At 41.4% G+C, this 22,163-nt stretch overlaps 1 protein-coding gene across 2 annotated transcripts in view; it reads right to left on the reverse strand.

Annotated features, from left to right (window-relative positions):
• LOC117361300 (clathrin heavy chain 1-like) overlaps positions 1–19,892 on the reverse strand; it is a 42,994-nt gene extending 23,102 nt beyond the window's left edge. The window contains exons 1-5 of one of the 2 annotated variants that reach the window (XM_033946452.1): positions 19,670–19,892; positions 11,261–11,330; positions 6,079–6,295; positions 3,675–3,824; positions 3,030–3,148 (exon numbers count right to left, since the gene is read on the reverse strand). In XM_033946452.1, the coding sequence (XP_033802343.1) occupies positions 3,030–3,148; positions 3,675–3,824; positions 6,079–6,295; positions 11,261–11,296 (522 nt within the window). In that variant the 5' untranslated portion in view covers positions 11,297–11,330; positions 19,670–19,892. Of the gene's footprint in view, positions 1–3,029; positions 3,149–3,674; positions 3,825–6,078; positions 6,296–11,260; positions 11,331–18,989; positions 19,019–19,669 lie in introns of those variants that run through there. The other variant, XM_033946451.1, reaches the window with a different exon arrangement.
• Between the last annotated feature and the right edge of the window lie 2,271 nt (positions 19,893–22,163).

A 22,163-nucleotide genomic window follows, 5' to 3' on the forward strand; every position in this document is an offset into this window, starting at 1 on the left:
GAACTGATCCTTGCTATGGGCTATACATTTTTAAATAAATAAATTAAAATTTAGTCCACAGCAAGCAGGAATCAGATCCACAATATGAGACTATATCTGAAAGCTTTAAAAAAAGGATGGGCAAGAGAAGCTTTACAGCAATGTATGGCCTATTAGCTTATGTTTGGACGGAAGAGGTCTTATTGTACTCTATGGCAGTGGTTCTGAACCCAGTCATCATGGTACACCCACCCAGTTGGGTTTTCAGGGTATCCACAATAAATATGCATGAGAAAGATTCACGCAGCAATTCAGATCTATTGTATAATCATTGCAGATATCATGAAAACCCAAGATAAAAGTGTGCCCAAGAATTGAATTGAGAACCACTGCTCTACAATTTGAATTTAGTATCATAAACAATGACTTTCAGTCTTAGATCTCAAAGTGGTCCATTGTTGATTATACGAGGGTCATTTCATAAATAATGCACACTATTTTTTTTTATTTTTTTTTTAATTTACATGTTGTTTTTTTCCCCCAAGTATTTCTTTGCAATGACTGAGTCCCAATGTCCGGGAAGCTTCATTATTCCATCCAAGACTGCATTTTAGTTCAGTTGCCAAAAAGCTTGAATACCGGCAGAAGAAAGCTCTTCCAAAGATGCAAAACGATGTCCATGCATAGGTTTGTTTCAACTTTGGAAAAAGGTCAAAGTCTGGCGGTCTCATGTCTGGACTGTAGGGAGCGTGAGGTAACACCTCCCAGCTGTATGCGCATAGTTTTTCAATGACGACATTCCCTATGTGCAGGCGAGCATTGTCATGAAGAATGAGTGGCCCAGCCAAGAGCAACTGAGGTCAAGTTTTGTGCATTTTTCTGCACGTTTTGCAAAAAATCACGATAATACATTGCTGCGACACTACTTCCACATGGAACTTTGTCTGAGATGATGATGCCTTCATGATCATAATCAAAAATCATCATCATTTGTTTGACTTTTGATTGAGCTCATCAAAATTTTTTTGGTCATGGGGAAGATGGAATTCTTCACTCGTCATTGAAAAACTACGCAAATACAGCTGGGAGGTGTTACCTCATGCTCCCTACAGTCCAGACATGAGTCCACTAGACTTTGATCTTTTTCCAAAGTTGAAACAACCTATGCGTGGACATCATTTTGCACATCTGGAAGAGCTTTCTTCCGTCGGTATCCGAGCCATTCAGCAACTGAACAAAATGGTGTCTTGGATGGAATAATGAAGCTTCCTGGATGTTGGGACTCAGTCATTGCAAAGCAGGGAGACTATATTGAAGGATTGTAAAGAAATACAGTAAAACCTTGGTTTGCGAGCATAATTCGTTCCAGAAGCATGCTTGTAATCCAAAGCACTCATATGTCAAAACAAATTTTTCCATAGGAAATAATGGAAACTCAGACGATTCGTTCCACAACCTAAAAACTTTAATACAAAATCCTATACGTACATGTATTGCAAGACCTCGCTCATAGAACAGTCACGACATTCTTGCAGCGTCAGAGAAGAACCATCGGCTCAGTTGTGATGATGTGATGTGTGTATACTGTATATACTTGTATTGCAAGACATGGCTTGTACATCAAGTTAAAATTTAATAAAATATTTTGCTTTTCTTGCAAAACGCTTGCAAACAAGTTACAGTGGTACCTCGGTTTACGAGTGCACTGGTTTGCGAGTGTTTTGCAAGATGAGCAAAACATTCGCAAAATTGGTGCCTCGCAAACCGAGCTTGCCTCGATGTACGAGCACCTCCCCCTGTGATCCGGCACCCCCCACCCACCTGAACACTTCGCTTACCCTCCTTCTGGCACCCGGCACCAATGCACAGGATATGCCGGTGCCCGAAGATCTGCAGTCCTTTTTGCTGGGCCTTGAGCAACTGCGCATGCTCAAGGTCCAGCAAAAAGGACTGCAGATCTTCGGGCACTGGCACCGGCATGTCCTGTGCGTTGGTGCCGGTGCCAGGTGCCAGATGGAGGGTAAGCGAAGTGTTCGGGTGGGTGGGGGGTGCCAGATCGTGGTGGGGAGGGGTGCCGAATTGCGTGGGGGATGCCGGATCGTGGCGCGGAAGCCTTGAGTGGGGGGAGCAATGCTGGTTCTCGGGGGGATAGAGCAGTGCTGCTGGCCTCGGGGGATGGGAACAAATCAAGCGAGTTTCCCTTACTTTCTATGGGGAAACTCACTTTGATATACGAGCAATTTGGTTTACGAGCATGCTTCTGGAACAAATTATGCTCATAAACCAAGGTTCCACTGTACTTGCAATCCAAGGTTTTACTGTACTTTAAAAAAAAAAAAAAAGTAAAGAAATAAAAACACTACTGTTCAAAAAATATCTCCCATCACTCTAACCACCACCCAATGAGTTCCCAATCAATGCCTTTGGAAACACCCACCTATAGTATCTCTTTGTCTGTGATCCAGAATGTACTGTAACTCTTTTACACTACACCCGATGTAACTTGATTCAGTTGATATGTATTACCTTCTGTGATATGTATTATCTTCTGTTATATGTATTATCTTCTGTGATATGTATTATCTTCTGTGAAATTGAAGTATCATAATTCTTTACTGTTCCTGTAACTTACTCTTATCCTGAAATGTAATTCTACTGGAATTGCCCAGATATCTTCTATATTGTAATCCGCCTAGAACCGCAAGGCACAGGCGGAATAGAAATCCCTAATGTAATGTAATGTAATGTAATGTAATGTAAATTTTAAAAAAAAGTGTGCATTATTTATGAAATGACCCTCGCATAAAGACATCCCCCTAGACCAAGGTTTTCCAAGCCATGATCACAACCCCAAATTGGGGAGGGACTGCAAAACCTATATTTGGTTTTCGACTTCAGCAGGCTGTAACTAGAAGTGTCATTGGCCCTTGATTGAGGGTTATACGCTTTCTGTGGCCATGATAATTTGATTGTGGCCACAGACAAGTTTCTTAAGTGCTGGTCTAAGCCAACTAACAGTCTACATGTGAAACTTATAGGATATTCTGTACCTTGTTTAGTGCAAGGCCGGAGAGTGCTAGCCACAATTTGCTGGTGTCTTGATGGTACCCTACAATCTCCATACCCTGCAGCTGTGCATCTCTTGCAAATATATGCCGGGGCTTCGAACCTGGAAATCAGAAAGCAACAGCAAATTGTGACTGTACCTGTATATGCCTTATAGCTTAACAACCATGTGCTTATCAGTTGAGCTATTAGCCTACCAACAGGAATAGTTTATTCACCTTTTAGCAAATGGCAATGCTATCAGAGCTACTCTATAGTTCTCTTACATAGGAGTCAATGCAGGTGTTTCCCTGCTGCTTACCGTAAGGTGCATTCAGAGCCCAAATAGCAAAGCTGTTTTGCCCCTGTCTACCCTTATTGGCAGATCCAGCAACATCTGTTAAATTCTTCGAAATTAGTTATTTGGATTTTATGAGACTTCTTGGTACAAGCTGATCTATCTATTGCCTGCTTAGGTTCAGAGAGGATTTTATTTAACTTCAAAAACAACTAAGTGAACTTCTCTTTTGGACTATCATTAACAGATAACTCAAGGAAGAAAAGTATCCTTTCCTCTGCCAGAGTGCACATATGTTTAATGGAGTACATTCTACACAGCCCCAAAAGGTATATTTCTGAATTTGCCTTACTTCGCATGTTCCAGTGATACACATCAGTTTTTGTGATCACAGCTAGTGTCTTCCCATCAATCCAAACCCAGAAATCCACATGATTGCCGAAGTCATGCTGTCTGTGCAGTATCTTCTCCTCTACGTTGTAAACTTCGGCTATTCTCCCTACTGCAGAGACAGAGAAAAAGGGACAAAATTTTTTCCTGTCAGAACATTCTAGGTCCTAAGAACGTAAAACCTTTTGTTTAGGAGGAAGGTACAAACCAACAGAGGTTGGCTATAAAGGTGTATATAGCCAAGAGCAGCTCATCCCATCAGTCAATGGAGGACCAGACTTCATTCCAGGAGAAGTACACCTCATCAGTTCAAGTGTATAAAATGTTCCAGAAGAACTAGTCTACAAGCCAAGTTAGGCTGTTTCCTTCAACAGAATATGTAAACATATGAACCTGAGGAACCCAAGGCCTGGCAGGCCAATTTCTGAAGTTTACTAAGCTCAAAATCTGCAAACACCATCACTTTATATCAAATTATTAATGGTTAAAGCTGTTTTGTTCATTAGCCACTATTTACCAAACTTGATTACTACTACTACTACTACTATTTATCAATTTAGTCCATGGCACAGAAATATCAGAGACAAGTTAATTTAATCATGTATTTTTAATGAGAATAACTAATGGGCAGATTGGTCTTTATCTGCTGTCATTTAGTATGTTACTATATAGCATTGAAAGGCATACGCAGTACTGTATATTTTGACATTTAATAGATGGTCCCTGCTCAGAAGAGCTTACAATTTAACTTGGACAGACATGACATATAGGCTTGGGGATAGGTGAGGTTAAGGGGGTCAGGAGTTGAAAGCACTCTCAAAGGGCTTTTAATTGGGCCTTGAACACTGCCAGAGACAGAGCCCGCCATAGGGATTCGGGTAGCTTGTTCCAAGCATATGGCGCAGCAAGGTAGAAGGTATGGAGCCTGGAGTTGGCAGAGGAAGAGAACGGCATAGACAGGAGGGACTTAACAGCTGAGCAGAGCTCATGGGGAGGGGGGGGGAACATAGGGGGAGATAAGTGAAGAGAGATAGTGAGGGGCAGCTGAGTGCATTTGTAGGTTAAGTAAGAGGAGTTTGAATTGTATTCAGAAACGGATGGGAAGCCAATGAAAAAAAAAAGAATACATTTTTTAGAAGCAAGCCCAAGCATGAAACTCATTCTAATACATGTGGTGAACAAACTCACAGGTGTTCACACTGCTAAAAGTGCAGACTGTTCATATGAATGCACCACAGGAGTAACATAACATAGTAAATGACAGCTGATAAAGACCCGAATGGTCCATCCAGTCTGCCCATTCTTACCCTCTCTTTATAAATTAAATTTAAAATTTTCCTTTTTCCTAGCTATTTCTGGGCTAAAAACCCAAAGTTCTGCCAAGTACTGTGCTTAGGTTCCATCTACTGGAGCCTCCAACAAAGCTCACTCCAGCCTAGGGTTACTAGATATCCGGAATTCCCCGGTTTTTCATAAGCTTCCAGCTAGCAGCGACACTGGGACAGCATCTGCGTGGATGCAATGCGGTGACATCGTGTGCATGCATGTGATGTCATCACGTCACACCAGCGTATGCGCAGATACCCTCCTGACAAGCAACCAGGTTGAGGGGGGCCATGGTTCCGGATTTTTGTTCCCAAAAATCTGGTAACCCTACTCCAGCCCATCTAAACCATCCCAGCCATCGAAGCCCTCCCCAGCCCATCCTCAACCAAATGGCCATATACGGACACAGACCGTGCAAGTCTGCCTAGTACTGGCCTTAGTTCTTCAATATATAGTATATGAATAAATTCTATATTTCATGCAAGTTTTCCTAATTTTTAAAACCTAAGTAAACATAGAAACGTAGAAAATGATGGCAGAAAAGGGCCACGGCCCACCAAGTCTGCCCACTCCAATGACCCACCCCCCTAATTTCTTCCATGAAGAGATCCCACATGCTTATCCCATTTTTTTCTTAAAATCTGGCATGCTGCTGGCCTCGATTACCTGCAGTGGAAGATCATTCCAATGATCAACCACCCTTTCGGTGAAGAAATACTTCCTGGTGTCGCCATGAAGTTTCCCACCCCTGATTTTCAATGGATGCCCTCTTGTTGCCATGGGTCCTTTAAGAAAAAAAGATATCTTCTTCCACCTCGATACGGCCCGTGACATATTTGAACATCTCAATCATGTCTCCCCTCTCTCTGCGCTCCTCGACTGAGTATAGCTGCAACTTACCCAGCCAGATAATTAGATATTCTTGGGTAGCAAGATGCTTGAATTATATGATAGTGGCAGCACAATTCAAGCTTTTATATGTACAGGGACGAAAAATTGGCTTTTTTCTTTTACAGTCTTCCACATATAGTATCAATTACCTCTTAGTGCTAGCAGTAGACAGTTAGGATTCATCAGTGCAGATTCTGCATCATTGATGGGCCAGCTGCAGATGCAGGAAGGCTGTCGTGGATTCACTAGAGTAGCCCGGGTTTTACTGGAGTCATGGGTATTATGCCGAATACAGATGCAGGAGTCAGAGGTAAATATCACCCTAGGGAAGGTGATCTGATTAGATGGGATGCCATAGTCCTGCAGCTGTCAAGGGAGAAACAAACATTTGAAAAGACAAGCGAGTAAAGCATGCAGAGCATGGTTTATGGAATGCCATCATACACTCTGCTTGTGATGGACTATCATACACCTGTCTGTGTTTATATTGGATTGCTAGTGTGCGCGCTAGAGAATGTGTTTATGTTTGGGCTAGTATGTCTACATCAATGAACGTGTGTTTGTATCTGTGATTGGGAGAGATGATGGCTGTTGAATAGATGCAATTCCTTAATTACTACATAGAGACTAACCCCTCTCTTTTACGACACTGCAATAGCAGTTTATAGTACGGAGAGCCGCGCTGAATGGCCTGCGCTGCTCCCGACGCTCATAGGAACTCAATGAGCGTTAGGAGCAGTGCGGGCCATTCAGCACGGTTCCCCGCACTAGAAATTGCTATTGCAGTTTTGTAAAATGAGGCCTAAATGTACATTGCAGCTGTTGGAACTGCTTCTCCTATAAAAATGCAGGAAGGAATTTTTTTTATTTTTTTTTTGAGGGGGGGGGAGGCGGGGAGCACCTTAATTTCTTAACTTCCTTCCCCAACACAAATCCCCCCCCCTCCCAGTTCACCTCCATCCTTCCTGCAACTAGAGTTGCCTTCCAGCACTCTGCCTTCACTGCCTTCCCATTTTTACTAGGGACAAGTCTGCTGCTAGTTACATTAGAAGCACACAAACTTGCCAAATCACACGTATGACACACATTCAGACCTCCAGCTCATGTTTAAGGGGCTTGATCTCATGCACTTGGCTTCCTGTGCAAACCAGCTGGGGGGGGAGAGTTGCTGCTGTACTATACTCTCCCTCCTCCTCCCCAAGATCCTCACACACAAGTCGCAGGCAGTACTAAAGATTCACTTCTGCGGTCCTTCCCTCTGCTCGTTCCTGCGAGCAGGAAGTTATATAAAAACAAAGGCAGCATCAAGCATAGAGAAGAGCTGGGGCAGTCAGAAACAGCATGGCATCTTTAGTGCTGCCCGCAGATCACTGGTTTGTGAGGAAAGGGTCATGGGAGAGAGAGGAAGAGATACCAAACCAGAATGGGGAAAGGTGATGAACGACGAGTGGAGGGAAGAGAATGAGAGGCCAAATTATAGAGAGAGATCCAGACATATGGTAAGGGAAGTGGGGTGTGGATGAAAAAGAGACTGAGTGACAGACACTGGACTGCAAAGGTGGGCAGGGAAGGGAGGGAGAAATATTGGCCTGAGGGGTGGGTGTCAGGGAGAAAGAGGGTATATGCTGGACAAGAGATGAGATAAGAACACAGCGAAGGCAGATGAGGAACATGGGAGGAGGATAGAGAGAGGGATATAGAGGAGAGTTACTGGATAAGATGGATAAGGGACGCAGAGGGAAGATGAGTGGTGAACATGGAGAGGAAAGAAGTGCCAAATGGATAAGGAAATTCTGGCAAGATTAAGAGAAAGCAGAGGAATGCAGAGACTGGGACCGACACCATTAAAAAAAAAATGTCCAAAGAAAGGTTAAAAAAATAATAATAAATTATTTTTATTTATTTTTTTATTAAAACTTTTGGAATGTGCATCTGCCGGAACTGATTTTAGACATGGCGGGGGCTTGCATCAAAAACTTCACTCATTGGCCTCCAATCTCCAGTGTATGCAATGGTAGTTCCTCCTCCACAGCAATCCCGTTATCAATAGGTATATCTTCAGTCTCTGTCCTGAGACCACTCCTTTTCTCAATCACCTGCTCACTTAGGAGTGCTAATCTCCTCCCATCGATTCCAGTATCACCTCTATGCTGACGACCACCAGATACCTCTACTGAAACCCAGACCTAAGTCTTAGCCTGTCTGTCCAACATTGCCATCTGGATGTCTCGCCACCATCTAAAACTGAACATGGCTAAAATGGAGGGCTCATCTTCCCACCTCTGCCCTTCCCCCATTCTTCATCTCTGTGGACAACACTTTCATCCTACTAAGTATAATAAGAGGAGACAAGTCAACAGAAAAAAGGAATAAGCAAAAGGTTAGAACTAGAGAATGACACAGGGACATATATTTCCCCGTCTCCGCAGGAACTCAATTTCCCCATCCCATTCCCACAAGTTTTGTTGCTGTCTGTCCATGCTCCATTCCTATAAGCTCTGCCTTAACTGCACAAGCCTCAAACACTTATGATTTTAAAGTGTTCTGAGGCTTGTGCAGATGAGGATAGAGTTTGCAGTAATGGGGAAGGGACAGGAAAATAACTCGTTGGAATGGGAAGGGAAAATGCGCTCCCATGGGGAAGGGGAAAAATTTGTCCCCGTGCCATTTTCCAGTTAGAACTATAATATTGGATACAGAATATTCTGATTAAAGCAAAACCCAAAGGTGGGAAGAGAGAGAGTACACCAGCCAGTGGTGTAATGGGGGGGGGGGGGGGGCGCAGGGTAGGAAGGGGGAGGCAGTCCACCCTGGGCTCCATCTTGGTGAGGGCGCAAGCACCCATTCCCCTGAGGTGGCACTCAAGGGGGCGCTATGGTACATTAATGGAATGGATAGTGTGCAGGACATGATGGTGCAATATTTTGTGGAGTTTTTCTACAAAAATGCCTGCTTTTCGTATGGTTCTGGGTAACTCTAGTTAGATACAAGCATACAAGCATATGCGTTAGTTAAGGCCACACCCAACAGAAGCGTACAAAAGTTGGTGAATAAAAAAAATCTGAATATGGATGTAGCCAAGGCCAGAAAAACACACTATAGATTAATATTAAGGAAAAGCATAATAATATTCTCTTTATGTATTTTTCTATTAAGCCAGATCATAGAGGAAATCAGGTAATGCATAACATACATACATAGAGATATTAAGAACTCCATCTTGAGGTAGCGACTATTTTGTGTTAGTGACTTTCTGTCTCTGTCTGTGTCTTTGTTCAGTTTCCCGCTTTGAGCTTCATGGTCTAATTGATAACAGGTTAGGAGAAGCATATTAGGTTCATATCCCAGTGTGGGATATAAAAGGAAAGCTTTCTTGTATTAAATATGAATGAAATATGTTGTGTGGATCTATGGATGAAAGGGGCCCCGAACGAATGTGTGTGATATGTGGTAATGATATGTGAGAGAATATATATTTTAAACCTAAAGAAACTTAAAGGGAGCCTAAGAGGCAACATCTGGAAATAGTTAAGAGTCAGAAACACTGTACCAGTCTTTGAGAGACTCAGAGTAGGGGGAATAGCCTCCTCCTTTCTCTGGTGCTGACAGGGACATGAACTTTTCAGCAGGTTGACTTTCACACAGACGAACTGTCTGAATTAAGTTTTGTGAATGACAAAAAGAGTATTGGGTATGTTATAATATTTTATGCATATTCAGGAATGAATGTAAACAAAAATATGATTTCTGAAATTTTTATTTCGATGTCAAAAGGAAGTTCTTTGTTCAAACTTAAGGACAGCCTCTATTAGGTGATTGGCTGACAAGTGTGATGTCAGACTAGACAGAAAATATATATTGGTGAGCAACGAATTATCAGGTTGATATTTTTGCCAGAAAAGCCAGCTTTTGGCGTCTGTAAAGATTTCCCGATGACGTAATAATTTTTGATGGATGTTATGGAAATAAATAAAAAATAATAAGTTTTTTTGAACCTTTGCGTCATGTGCCATTTATCATATACTCTTTACCCACCCATAAGCAAACCTGGCTGTTCACCCCCCACTGCCGTGCATGCGCGCTGCTTCCCTTCCCTCATACCTCTTTAACGTTCCTGGTGCGAGCTGCAACCTCCAGCTGCTGCCGCACCAGCATTGGCTTTTCCTCTGATGTCACTTCCTGGACTCGAGCCTAGGAAGTGATGTCAGAGGAAGAGCCAACGTTGACGCGACAGCAGCTTGGGAGTTGCTGCTTGAGCCAGGAATGTTACAGAGGTATGGGGGAAGGGAAATGGCGCTCATGTGGCATATGGGGTGGGGAAGGAGTGTGTGGGGGGGCGGAGAAGAGGGTGAGAGAGGGGCGCCACCGCCACAAGTGCCTCTCACCCTCACTACGCCACTAAAACCAGCACTTCCCAAATGAAGTCATGCATGCCACATTTCAGGTCATAACTTGGACAGTACCATAAAGGCATATCATCAATAATGAGTTTGAGTGTCACTGTGGCCATGGTCAGCAGCGATCTCAGGGTGACCATGTAACCAAAACACACGGTACTTACTGTGCATCTTTCTACCTTTTCTAACTGCCAGCCATTTGCAATCATGCCTACATACGCCCTCATTTCTAGCTGTGGCCAATACTGAGAGCCAGAACTAGGGCATGAAGTTAGTAGGAGACACCACACTACCCTTTTGAGTCATCTGTAAGTCTAAGCACATGAACGTGAAAGAGATGGGAGTGCCAAAATCATCCCTTGCTCAATGCACTGTTGTGTCCAACATCTTTCTTGGTTATGGCTATCACTATGGTTTGAAAAATATATGGTGATGGCCCGAGAGATAGGCAAATGGTTACTGTGGGTATTTAAACAGGCAGTGAGGGAGGAGGGTGGATGTCTCAGGAGCATGAGCCACAATATGGCAAAAGTGTGAGTGAGGTGGCTAATCTTCCCCCCCTCCCCCAACCTTTGGTTTCCCCATGGGAACATGCCAAGCTATAGGATTAGCTATTCTTGGCTAGACACCCTTTAAAAAAAAACCCTGCCAGCACCGATTCTCCAGTCCTTTGGCACTTACACGTGGTCTACTGACCATGCCACCAATGAGATTGGCTTTTACAAATCCCAGTAACTTAGGATAATATACTGGTATTTTGACACATTTGTGACGGTTCAAATACTGTAAATACAATTTATTATATTATGCACAAAAGGTGAATTCTGCCCTAAAACCATAAAAAGACATTTCAAAGGCAACTGTGAAATCCCACATCCAATTTGGTCTTTTGTTCTTAAAGAGACAGTTTTGGATCTGATGGAAGGCTCCTTACCTGTGCCAGCTGCACCACCTGGACAAGAGAAGACATGTCACTGATCACCAGCTTCACCACCCAACAAACCCTACAACACAAGAAATAATTTTATCACCACATGTAACAGTTGTCAGTGAATGCACTCCAAATGGGTACTAGGATTTAAATGATGAAGCAGGTATTTAGTGAGGTGGGACCAAGGTGAAGTCACACTGGCTTGTAGTTGATTCTCACTCCCTCTGTGGGTGGAATATTGCTGGGGGCCAGTGGCATAGCGAGGGTGAGAGGTGCCTTGAACATCCTAATTGCCAGGACATCCACATGCCAATAATCAAAACAGCCTTTCTGTATGTTTAGCAAGGCGTTCCAGCCGTTGTACATTCAGAGCACGAGATGGGTGTGGTGGAGGGAGGCGGGCTATGGGCAGCCTCAAGGGTGGGTTAGACATGGACATCGTGCAGCAATAATCCGGACGGAACTTATACGTTTGGAACTAGACCTGTTTTAGAAGGATCTAAGTGCCTCAAAAGGTGCCTAAACTGACCCGATGACCAATGCATGCATCAAGTAAGACACTCCCACACTTCTCCAATGCTCATGGACCCTCTCACACCCACAAAGATCAGAATACAATTTCACATACCTGTCTCCAGAATATCAGCACCTGGTATAGGAAAGCCTAGTAGAGTTGCACATAGGTGTCTTAAGTAGCCTGGTGGGTGGGCTAGTCAAGAAAAGTAAACCAAGTGGGAAATAGGACTGTACCCATTAACCTTAGAATCAATAAGTTTATTAATGTAAACTCTATTAAAAACTGAACACATATATAAATGCATAAATATAATGTCCTTCGTCTTTTGTGACCCGCCACGATCTGTGCTTTGGCCTCCAGTCAGAGGCCTGCCTCAGGGGTGATGGAGTCGGTCTAAAAGAATGCATGGATATTACATAAATACAAAAAATGCAAAAGAGACAACATAAATACATACATAAAAATTACATAAGATAAATAATAAATAATGGAATAGCATGAATATCATCAAGTTTCAAGTTTCAAGTTTAATTTTATTTGATGTATCGCTTATTACAAACTAAGCGATTAACAAAATATAACAAACATTGTTAAATTATATATTATTGAACATTAAAGGGGTAAAATAACAGTATCTTAGTACTACTTTAACTAAAAGGAATTGGACACACAAAACAATATTAACATACTATGACACATATGGAATGAACATGAGGGCTTAAAGTTACAAAAATATTTTCCCGAGAGGGAGAAAGAGTGGTCTGAGAGGGGAGGGAGGAAACATTAGGAAGGGATTGAAAGTTCTAAGATAGAAATTAGCAACATTAATATAATCAGCAGTACAGTTCCACGTCCCACCTGGTTTCCTTTTCTTGTTCTGTTCTGCGTGGGGTTGGTTAACCTAGTTTTTGTGATTTGTTTGGGTGGGCTAGTCAACCATAGAGAGGAGTAGAAAGTACCATAAACTACTCTAACTACTATATTCATGGTAGAAAATGTGAGCCCACCAAAACCTACTCTACTGCCATATAGGTGCCACCTGCAGCCATAAGGAGGGGAGGGTGGCAAAGTGGTTAAAGCTACAGCCTTAGCACCGTGAGATTGTGGGTTGAAATCCAAGCTGTTCCTTGTGATCCTGGGCAAGTCACTTAACCCCCCCCCCCCCCCCCAATGCCCCAGGTACATTAGATAGATTGTTAGCCCACCAGGACAGACAGGGAAAAGTGCTTGAGTACGTGAATAAATTCATGTAAACCATTCTGAGCTCCCCTAGGGAATGGTATAGAAAATTAAATAAATAAGTAACCCGAATAAGGGATATATTCAGGTTATAGGTGGGTATAGTGGGTTTTGGGGGACTCACCATAACCTTAATGGGAGTTCTGGCGATATGTTTATCTGGCACCCTTTATGTAAAGTTCACAGCATTGCCCTCTGAGGTGCCCCACTGCTCTGTTGCCCTGTCTGGGTGGCTAGTCCATAGCAAGACTAGCCCCTCCCTTGTCCAAATGGTCTTGTTCTGGGCATTTGAGACTGGACAAAATTTTTGTCAAAAATGTGGTATAAAGATAGACATCCTGGCGGTCTGGGTGTCCCAATGGCCTGTATGTCCAGATAGAGGATTTTTAAAAAGAAATTATTTCTAGACGTATGGTGGTTTGCCTTTTGAAAATAGCCTTTTTCTTACTGCCAACTTTGGACGTCTAGCGCCATACATCCAAATCAGACTTAGAAGTATGTTTTGAAAAGGTCCTCATAGTCTGTTATCAAGATAGAGATGAGGGAAATCACTGCTTGCCCTAGGATCAGTAGCATAAAATGTTGCTTCTATCTGTGTTTCTGCCAGTCAGTAGTGTATGTACCAAGGGCTGGTTGGTGGGTGCAGGCTGTAAGGAGGTGCAAGATAGAGTTACCAGAAGTCCGGGTTTACCTGGACATGTCCTCTTTTTAGAGGACTAACCAGGTGTCTGGATAAGAATGTTCAAGTTTTCTTGTGTCTGTTTCAAGCTGATTTGGGGACTAGCTCCCACCTATCTTTTATCTCATTTCATGCTACATAACCAGAAATTGTAATCTTTTTGTATACCACAAGCATTACTGGCTGTAAATACAAATCCTTCTTAGATAGAACTCTCATGTATCAAGCAAACAGCAGTCTTGGTTAGGCAACTATATTAATGGAGCTAGGCTGACTTACGTCGCCTTCAGGAAATAAATTAAAACCGCATTGTTCGATAGATTTATCTCCTAAACAGAAGCTACACTAAATTCTAACAATTTTATTATGTCTATTCTTGTGTAATATGTTGTACTCTTATAATCCTACAATTTTATAATTTGTACATTGTAATTCGCTGATTGTCCAGCTCCCTTCGGTGTGAACCGCCTACAAGTCATCCGACTATGGCGGTATAGAAGAATAAAGTTATGTTATGTTATGTTGTATCTACTGAGAAAAGTCAAAGACGAAAGTCATAACATGGGATTAGAACTGAACACAATCAAGATAAAGATATTGAGCTTGAAGGTGATTGAAATCCTTTACAACTGCTATTCTATCTCCTGGGCTCTTTTGTAAACAAAGAAGCAATTCATGCTCCTTAATGCGCTACTACTGTGGTGCCAGGAAAAATCCAGCGATTTTAACATGTAAGTCCTTGAAAAGCTTTTTTTTTATCCAAGACCTCGCTTTCATGCTCATTTCTATTTCTTCTTTTAATCTTTTGGACAATTCAGAGACACGTTTCAATTTTTACATGTAATTCAAATCGCTTCTCCAATATGGATAGTTTTTCCTCTACTATTTCAGTTAATTGTGGGCACCAGCCAACTAAGTCATTTAATAACCCTACTTTTATTTCGCTTCCCAGAACACATAGATGTTCTATTACCATCCCATCAGATAGCTTCCCCTAATTTAAATTTGTCTACCCCAGAACTAAAAACCATACAAATTAACATAGGTTTAATTAATACCTGTTCTATTAAAACCAAATATCATTTAATTAAAGATTTAATTATCCAGTGCTCTTTTGATGTGTTATGTTTAACTGAAACTTGGCTTACTGAAGGCGAAGAAGCCTATCTCTCTTACACTTGTCCCCCCTGGATTCTCATTCCTCTAACCATTGACGCTATAAACGTGGAGGAGGATTAGCAATTATTTTTTGTGATGCTTTACTGATAGGTACCAAATACTCCCCAGCAAATTCTTCCATTGAATTTCTTCAATTTTCCCTTCAAACTAGACCCAGAATAGATGCTCTTCTTCTCTAGCTATCACCCCCAATCAACCATGAGAATCTTACCCAATTGCAATCACTTCTCTTTGACTTTGGCTCTTCCACTACGAACCCTTTGATCCTAGGAGACTTTAACATTCATTTTGATGATCCTAACAATATTTACACCAAAGTAATTTTATCTCATATTAATCACCTGGATCTATATCCCTTACTTACAGTTCCAACACATCAAGCAGGACATACAATAGATATGGCTCTAATTCCCGCCTCAACAACTACCAATTACTCAGTAAATTGTTGTTTGCCTGTTCCTTGGTCAGATCACTATCTAATCTCTATAACACATACAACTTTCCATATTAAAACTTGTATAGCACATCAGATGATTAAGTTCAGAGACTTCAGTAACCTCTCTTTTGATTCAATTTCTTCAGTCCTTAAACTAGATCTTCCCTAAATACTGTTCCTCTGAACGATTTTCTAACTCAATGGAATATATCAACAAGCTTATTTTTAGAGGAACTAGCTCCGACGCAATTTAAATCCATTTCTGCACGGAAATCTTTGAATCCATGGTTTACAGCAGAACTTATTTTTATTAAAAAGCAGCTTCGATCATTAGAACGTAAGTGGAGAAAGGAAAAAAACACAAGCCAATACCAAATTATTCAAAGAACACTCAAGATTATATAAATCAAAAATAAATCAGGCAAAATTGAAATTTTACTCTGGCCAAATTTTGAAAGCTAAAAACTCCTCTGCACTTTACGCCATATTAAAATCAGTTACATCAACTAGCAAGAGACAAAATCAAACAACCAATACCTTGCCCACTGCCCAGGAACTTGCAACCTACTTTATTAATAAAGTAAATAAGATCAGGAATACTTTTACTACAAATCATCATACAATAACAGATCATGAACAAATCGAGCTAGGATCATTATCCTCAAAATGTTCACAATTCAACATACCAAATCTTATGGAAATTGAATCTCTCATTAAAACTATTAATATCAAGGGTTCCCAAGCAGATCCAATCCCTCCCTTTATTCTTAAACGCTACTTTAAGATTTTTGGTCCTTTCATCCTTACTCTAGTCAACGAAAGTCTCCAACAAAGCATCATGCCAAATGCCTGGAAGGAAACAATTATCCGTCCTATTATCAAAGACCAAAAAATTAGCCTTGAGGATAAATCGAACTACAGACCAATAGCAAATATTCCCTTCCTAGCAAAGCTGACTGAGAAGGTGGTATTTAATCAAATATCGGAATTCATTGAAAAAAACCAACATCTTACATCCGTATCAAACAGGCTTTAGACAGCATCATTCTACTGAACACTCGCCGATTGGCATGACCACTTCCATACAATATTTTTTGGATCATCATCAATCGGTTCTCCTAATTTCTATTGATCTTTCAGCTGCTTTTGATACGATCGATCGATCATCAGCTTTTGTTAGACAGACTTCAATCTATCGGCATCACAGATCAGGTCCTTTCTTGGTTTATATCATATTTTACAGATCGCACCTCTATTGTGTCCTTTAACAACTCAATGTCTGAAAGTTTTTCAACAATGCATAGTGTCCCCCAGGGGTCCATTCTCTCCCCTCTTTTGTTTAATATCTTTCTTACCCCATTGATAACCCTGTGCCAATCCATTGGTTTTAATGTATTTGCCTATGCGGATGACATTCAACTTTTACATCCACTAGATACCAACAATCCTCTGGATACAATAACAATTAATAAGAAACTTGAACAAATACACCAATGGCTGGACACTAATAGATTAGCGCTTAATGTTAACAAATCAAATGTGATGCTTTTTCCTTGGAAATATTTGGTCTTCAAAGTTATTTCTCCACCACCTCTCTTATCTATAATCACAATTTTCGTTTTTGTGAATAATTCATTTGTCTGGACCTTCTGATTGTAACTAGGCATCACACTGTTGATTACTGTATTCTGCGTCAGTCCAATTTTTATTAAACACCTTTTATTTTTTGGCCTTTTAACTCATTTATTTATTTATTATTATTATTATTTTTTTTTTAAAGATATATCCATTGACTTTTAATATCTCCTAGAGCCTAGATTGAAATAGCTCCCACAAACGTTTACCTCGACCCTGAAGAAAAGTTTCTAGTTGAAACATACATGTCAGGAGAGATGCAAGAGGAACTGTCCACTGTTAAAATAAGTGACGGTTTTCCTATAACTATAACGGTAATAAAAGTATGAAAACTATTAGGTCACGATCTTTTTTTAATTTTTTTACTTTTTACTGGACCTCTGGGCCGGCTGTTTAATTTTTCTTTTGCCCGTAGTCTGACCCGCTAGAAGCCCGCGGGTTAAAACCACAGGCTAGCACTGCGGGGCAGGCAGATCGGGGCTGCGGGAGGCAGATTGGGGCTGACAGGGCAGAGAGCAAGGTGGCAGAAGGCAGGACAGCCAGAAAGGGCTTCAGCGACTGGTCCCCAGCAGTTGCATCTTTTGTGATTGGCCAGTCCAGTCGGTGTGCCTAAAAAATGTTGGTGAATCACTGCCTTTCTAGATTTGCATGCCATTTCCCTAATTTGCATGCATAGATTAGATCAGGTGCGGCCAGAAGGTTAGTGAATCGGGTCGGGGTCGTAAAGGGGTCGCAAACCGATAGGTAAACAATCCGTTTGCTTAGTGAATCTAGCCCTAGGTATCTACCAGAAAGTGGGCATGGTTATGGCAAAACCTGATGAATCATGACTTCAATGACTGCCAGCTGGGATATATCCTTACTGAGTGGACAGGAATCACTGGGCAAACTGGATGGACCTCTTTTGCTATCATCTACTATTTTTCTACATTTAAGTGTGATTATTACCAAGGCTAAGCACTGAAACACCAGGAAGTAAGTATTTGGAACTACAGAGTGATCGCTCCCTTCCCCCCTATGAACTCAGGAATTTCTTTATTTCTGGCTACTGCCTAGCACTGCATTATTGCTCTAAGGTCAGATATGGTGCATCGATACATCACCTCTCCATCAAATACCACTCCTTTATTTTATTGGAAAGGCTTTGAAATCCTGTTGGTGCCTACTTCAAAAGCTCAGATAACTTGATCTATGAAAAGCCAACACTAAAAGAGAAATTGGAAAACAAAACAAGATGAACTTCTATAAATCTTATTCAGTAGGAGTGCCCAAACTATAGTATACCAGCCTTGTATTTCCAGCCTGTCATGATCTTCCTTCATGTGGTTGTAGTCTACCTATTAGTTTTCCTGCTACCCAACATGGCTGGGAAGGGGGGCTAATATCTATCAGTTTCCCGAACTCCCCACCTTGTAGGAAGAAGAGCCAAATAGACTTTTGCTTATAAAGATAACCATGGCCTCATCAGTAAGTAGTAACTGAGCTGAATAGGGTAGATCAGTGTCCATAAAGAGCCACAGGGGAGAGGGAAACCAGACCTCACCAGCGGGTAATTGAGAAAATGCTAAAGTGGGAATAGGACACGGATGAAAATTAAGGAAAAAGAGACCATACAAGAGTAAAAAGATAAGTGACTAAGAAGAGGGGACAATGCATGCATATAAAATGCACAATCATATAAAATGCACAATGGTGCAGATTAGAAGATTTCCCCTGACTTTGGAGAAATTAAAAAAAAAAAAAAAAAAAGTTACTGGAGGTCAACATCCAGAAGGATTTATGCTGTTAAAAATAAACTACTGTAAACTAGCTATCTTAATATCCAGTCTAATTTTGTGTTTAGGAGAGTGAAAGATATTCATAGGGCCAGATCTGTAAATTATGCAGCTAGCTAGCACAGATATTCAGCATAATCTAACAGCATCCAATTTAAAATGGTTATGCAATACTCGTATTTAAAGTGATAAGCCAGCTGAAACCCTGGCAAGAAAAGCTAACAGCTGCACGTGATTAGCAAGCGTGTCTGCCACACCCCTTGGAATCTTACCTGCATTCTCCCATTCTACGTGATCAAAAAGGGCCAGATCAGACACTACTTTTCTGTTAACTCTAAATCTGGCTCTCTCATCCTACAGAGGAAATGCCTTCATTAAATATAAAATAAAATCGGACTCTATCAAAACACTGGAGAAATACAAACGCATTTCTTCGCGAGCAGACCAAGCTACAGAGGCAACAAACCCCCCACCCCCCTCCCCCCACAAACAATTAAATAGAAATAGAAGACTTTCCATAAAAGAATGAGCTAGAAAAACAAACGGCAGCTGTAGCAGCAAAATATCTTGTATTCTACTACCAAGACAGAAAGGTAATCCGACCTAAAGCAGTCCTGAACATCACCAGAACTTTCCCCCGTATTCTGTAGGTTGTAGATTTCCCCCCCCCCTTTAATCACATGTATTACTTTGCCAGCACATACAAATTATTATATTAATACGTTTCTTGCATTTGAATCTATTGAGAGCAGAAATGTACCCCCACCCATCACAGTTTTATCAATATCCATCTTGTCACTTATAGTGAAACGTTTTCAGGATAAAGACACTGTCTTTGCAGTGCTCTTTGAATAATAAATATTCATATGAAGAGCTACAAACATCAGCATGCTTGCAGGAGAGATTTTAGCTACAGGGCTCTCATAATAATGGGAATATGTCAGGTTCTTACCTTTTTCTCTACAAATCCCAACGTCAGAACTGTTTTGTTTCTTCTTGAGTAAACTTCTGCTTGTTCTCTCCTCCTTCCATTAGAGATCTGAAGTTTAGGAGACTCTGGGCTACCCTGTTGTATTCTGTTGTATTTTCCCGTCTACCCCAACATTACCATATCAATCCTGTCACTTCCCCCTTCTCCCCTCCCCAGGTCTGCTAATTCCCGTAACAGGAGCTCATTCGCACCTCTAATTCACTCACTAGTAATTTGATTTATTCACACCACAGAGCTCCTTAATCAGAGGCACCCCCCCCCCCCCCCCCAAGTTCAAAAACCTCTTACTAGAACTACTGTTTTAAAGACACCAGCTATAAAATGGCTTATGAGTGAATGCAAGAACTTTTCTCCTTAATTCCCAAGAGAAGTGTTTCCCTGTAGGATCAGACTCTATACCCAATCCCACAGCCCCTAGTTTCTGGTGGCAGATTTTTAAAGCTTGTGTAACAAGCATTAGTAAGTTCTGGGGCAATTTTGCATGAAGTTGCACATATCCCAAACAAAAATATTTTATAGTGAAACTCTCTTATGCATTTTTAACATGATTAGGCCCCCCTGTATTATGACTTCATAAGCCTAGGAGTAAGACAAGACAACTAATGAAAAGCAGCTTCAGCCAAAAACAGAGAGGTTGCTGAGGGGCTGAATCCAGGCAGATACAGCCTCCTAGATCTTAGAGATACAGAGCATTCCCTGTGTTACTAAGGTATATTTGGGAAAGAGAAAGCAATAATCAATTGGAAATATATACTAACATCGTAGATGATGGAAGATAAAATCCCACATGACTCGGAGGAGAGTGTGGTACATTGGTTAGAGCTACAGCCTCAGTACCCTGAGATTGGGGGTTCAAACCCCACCCTGCTCCCTGATCCTGGGTAAGTCACCCAATCCTCCATTGCCCCAGGTACATTAGATAGAATGTGAGCCCATCGGGACAGGTAGGCAAAAGGCCTGAAGCACCTGCACTTTGAGTGTTGTTGTATAACTCATCTATTCTGTCCACTAGGATTGCCCAGGTTATATCTGCTATACATTCCATCCCTTTACTTTTGGGATTCTACTTGCCACTTTAGAACAAGTTATTATGGTTATTAGTTAGTTATATACCACCAATCAATGGAGGTTGTTTAAGCTGTTTACATTCAGGTTACGCAAGCATTTTCCCTATCTGTCCTTGCAGGCTCACAATCTATCTAATGTACCTGATTTCCCCATGATTTTTTTTTAGAAGCATAAAAGTCATTTCACAGCTGAAAAAAATACATTTATATAAATAAAAAGTATTTAAAAAATTAATTAGCAAAAATAACTTCTAAAAGTTCAATGCATGCCTCAGCAGGAATTATTTATTGAGCACTTATATTCCTTTTAGTGTCACCACATCAAAGCAGTTTACTGAAAAGAAAATCAGGAAAAGATTGCCATAATCCAGGGGTGTCCGATGTCGGTCCTCGAGGGCCGCAGTCCAGTCGGGTTTTCAGGATTTCCCCAATGAATATGCATTGAAAGCAGTGCATGCAAATAGATCTCATGCATATTCATTGGGGAAATCCTGAAAACCCGACTGGACTGCGGCCCTCGAGGACCGACATTGGACACCCCTGCCATAATCAGAGCAGGATAGACTAGAGAAAAATAAATACAAAAAATAGAGAATATAGTATAGAATGTGTCCATAGCAAGATAAAAAGAAAGCAAGTCAGGTGGACAGGGAGCAAAAGAAGCAAATATTAAGTGAGAACAGGCAATTGTATTTCTTTACCTCTAGAGGGCAGAAGCAGTACAAATACAGTAATGGGTCTCTTGGGAGAGCGTTATTCTTATTTCAGCCCTAGCAGCCAAAATGCTTGCTGATTGGGCCGTTAGAGAGATCCAATCAATATATTCTGTGTTCCAGGCTCAGACCCAAGGAGCCTGGCAGGAATTTTGTAACTTTTTTTATTTTCTTCAGATAATTGAATTATGTTGCTGGTGGACAGAGTGCAAATTATGCAGCAACAGACTAATTAATGTAGTTTTCTCTGCAGCCATAGAATCATGGGTGCTGGGTGTACTGACTGGGATAGATTCACTTAGTGACCTGATTTCCCTCCGATCATCCTCCGATCCAATCCAATCCGTGCATGCAAATGAGGGAAACTGCATGTAAAGTAGGCAGACAGCAATTCACTAACAAAAAACTGGAACTAGCCAATCAACTAGAACTGGCCGATCAACTGGATATGTATCTGTGCCATTAAAAAAACCCCAAACAAACCCAAACAGCTGAGTGGCAAGAGGCTGCTTTGGGACTTCCCCATGCCGCTCAGCTGTTCAGGCTTCCCCAAACCAGATCTGCGTATGTGTCAAAGTCGCTCACACAGCGACCGATCAGACGGGATTATGATGAACCTCCATGAAAATCATTTGCATGTAAACTTGTTGGAACATCTCGTTTTTTTCAGAAGGC

Source organism: Geotrypetes seraphini, chromosome 5, assembly GCF_902459505.1.
Source record: "Geotrypetes seraphini chromosome 5, aGeoSer1.1, whole genome shotgun sequence".
Classification (NCBI taxonomy): domain Eukaryota; kingdom Metazoa; phylum Chordata; class Amphibia; order Gymnophiona; family Dermophiidae; genus Geotrypetes; species Geotrypetes seraphini.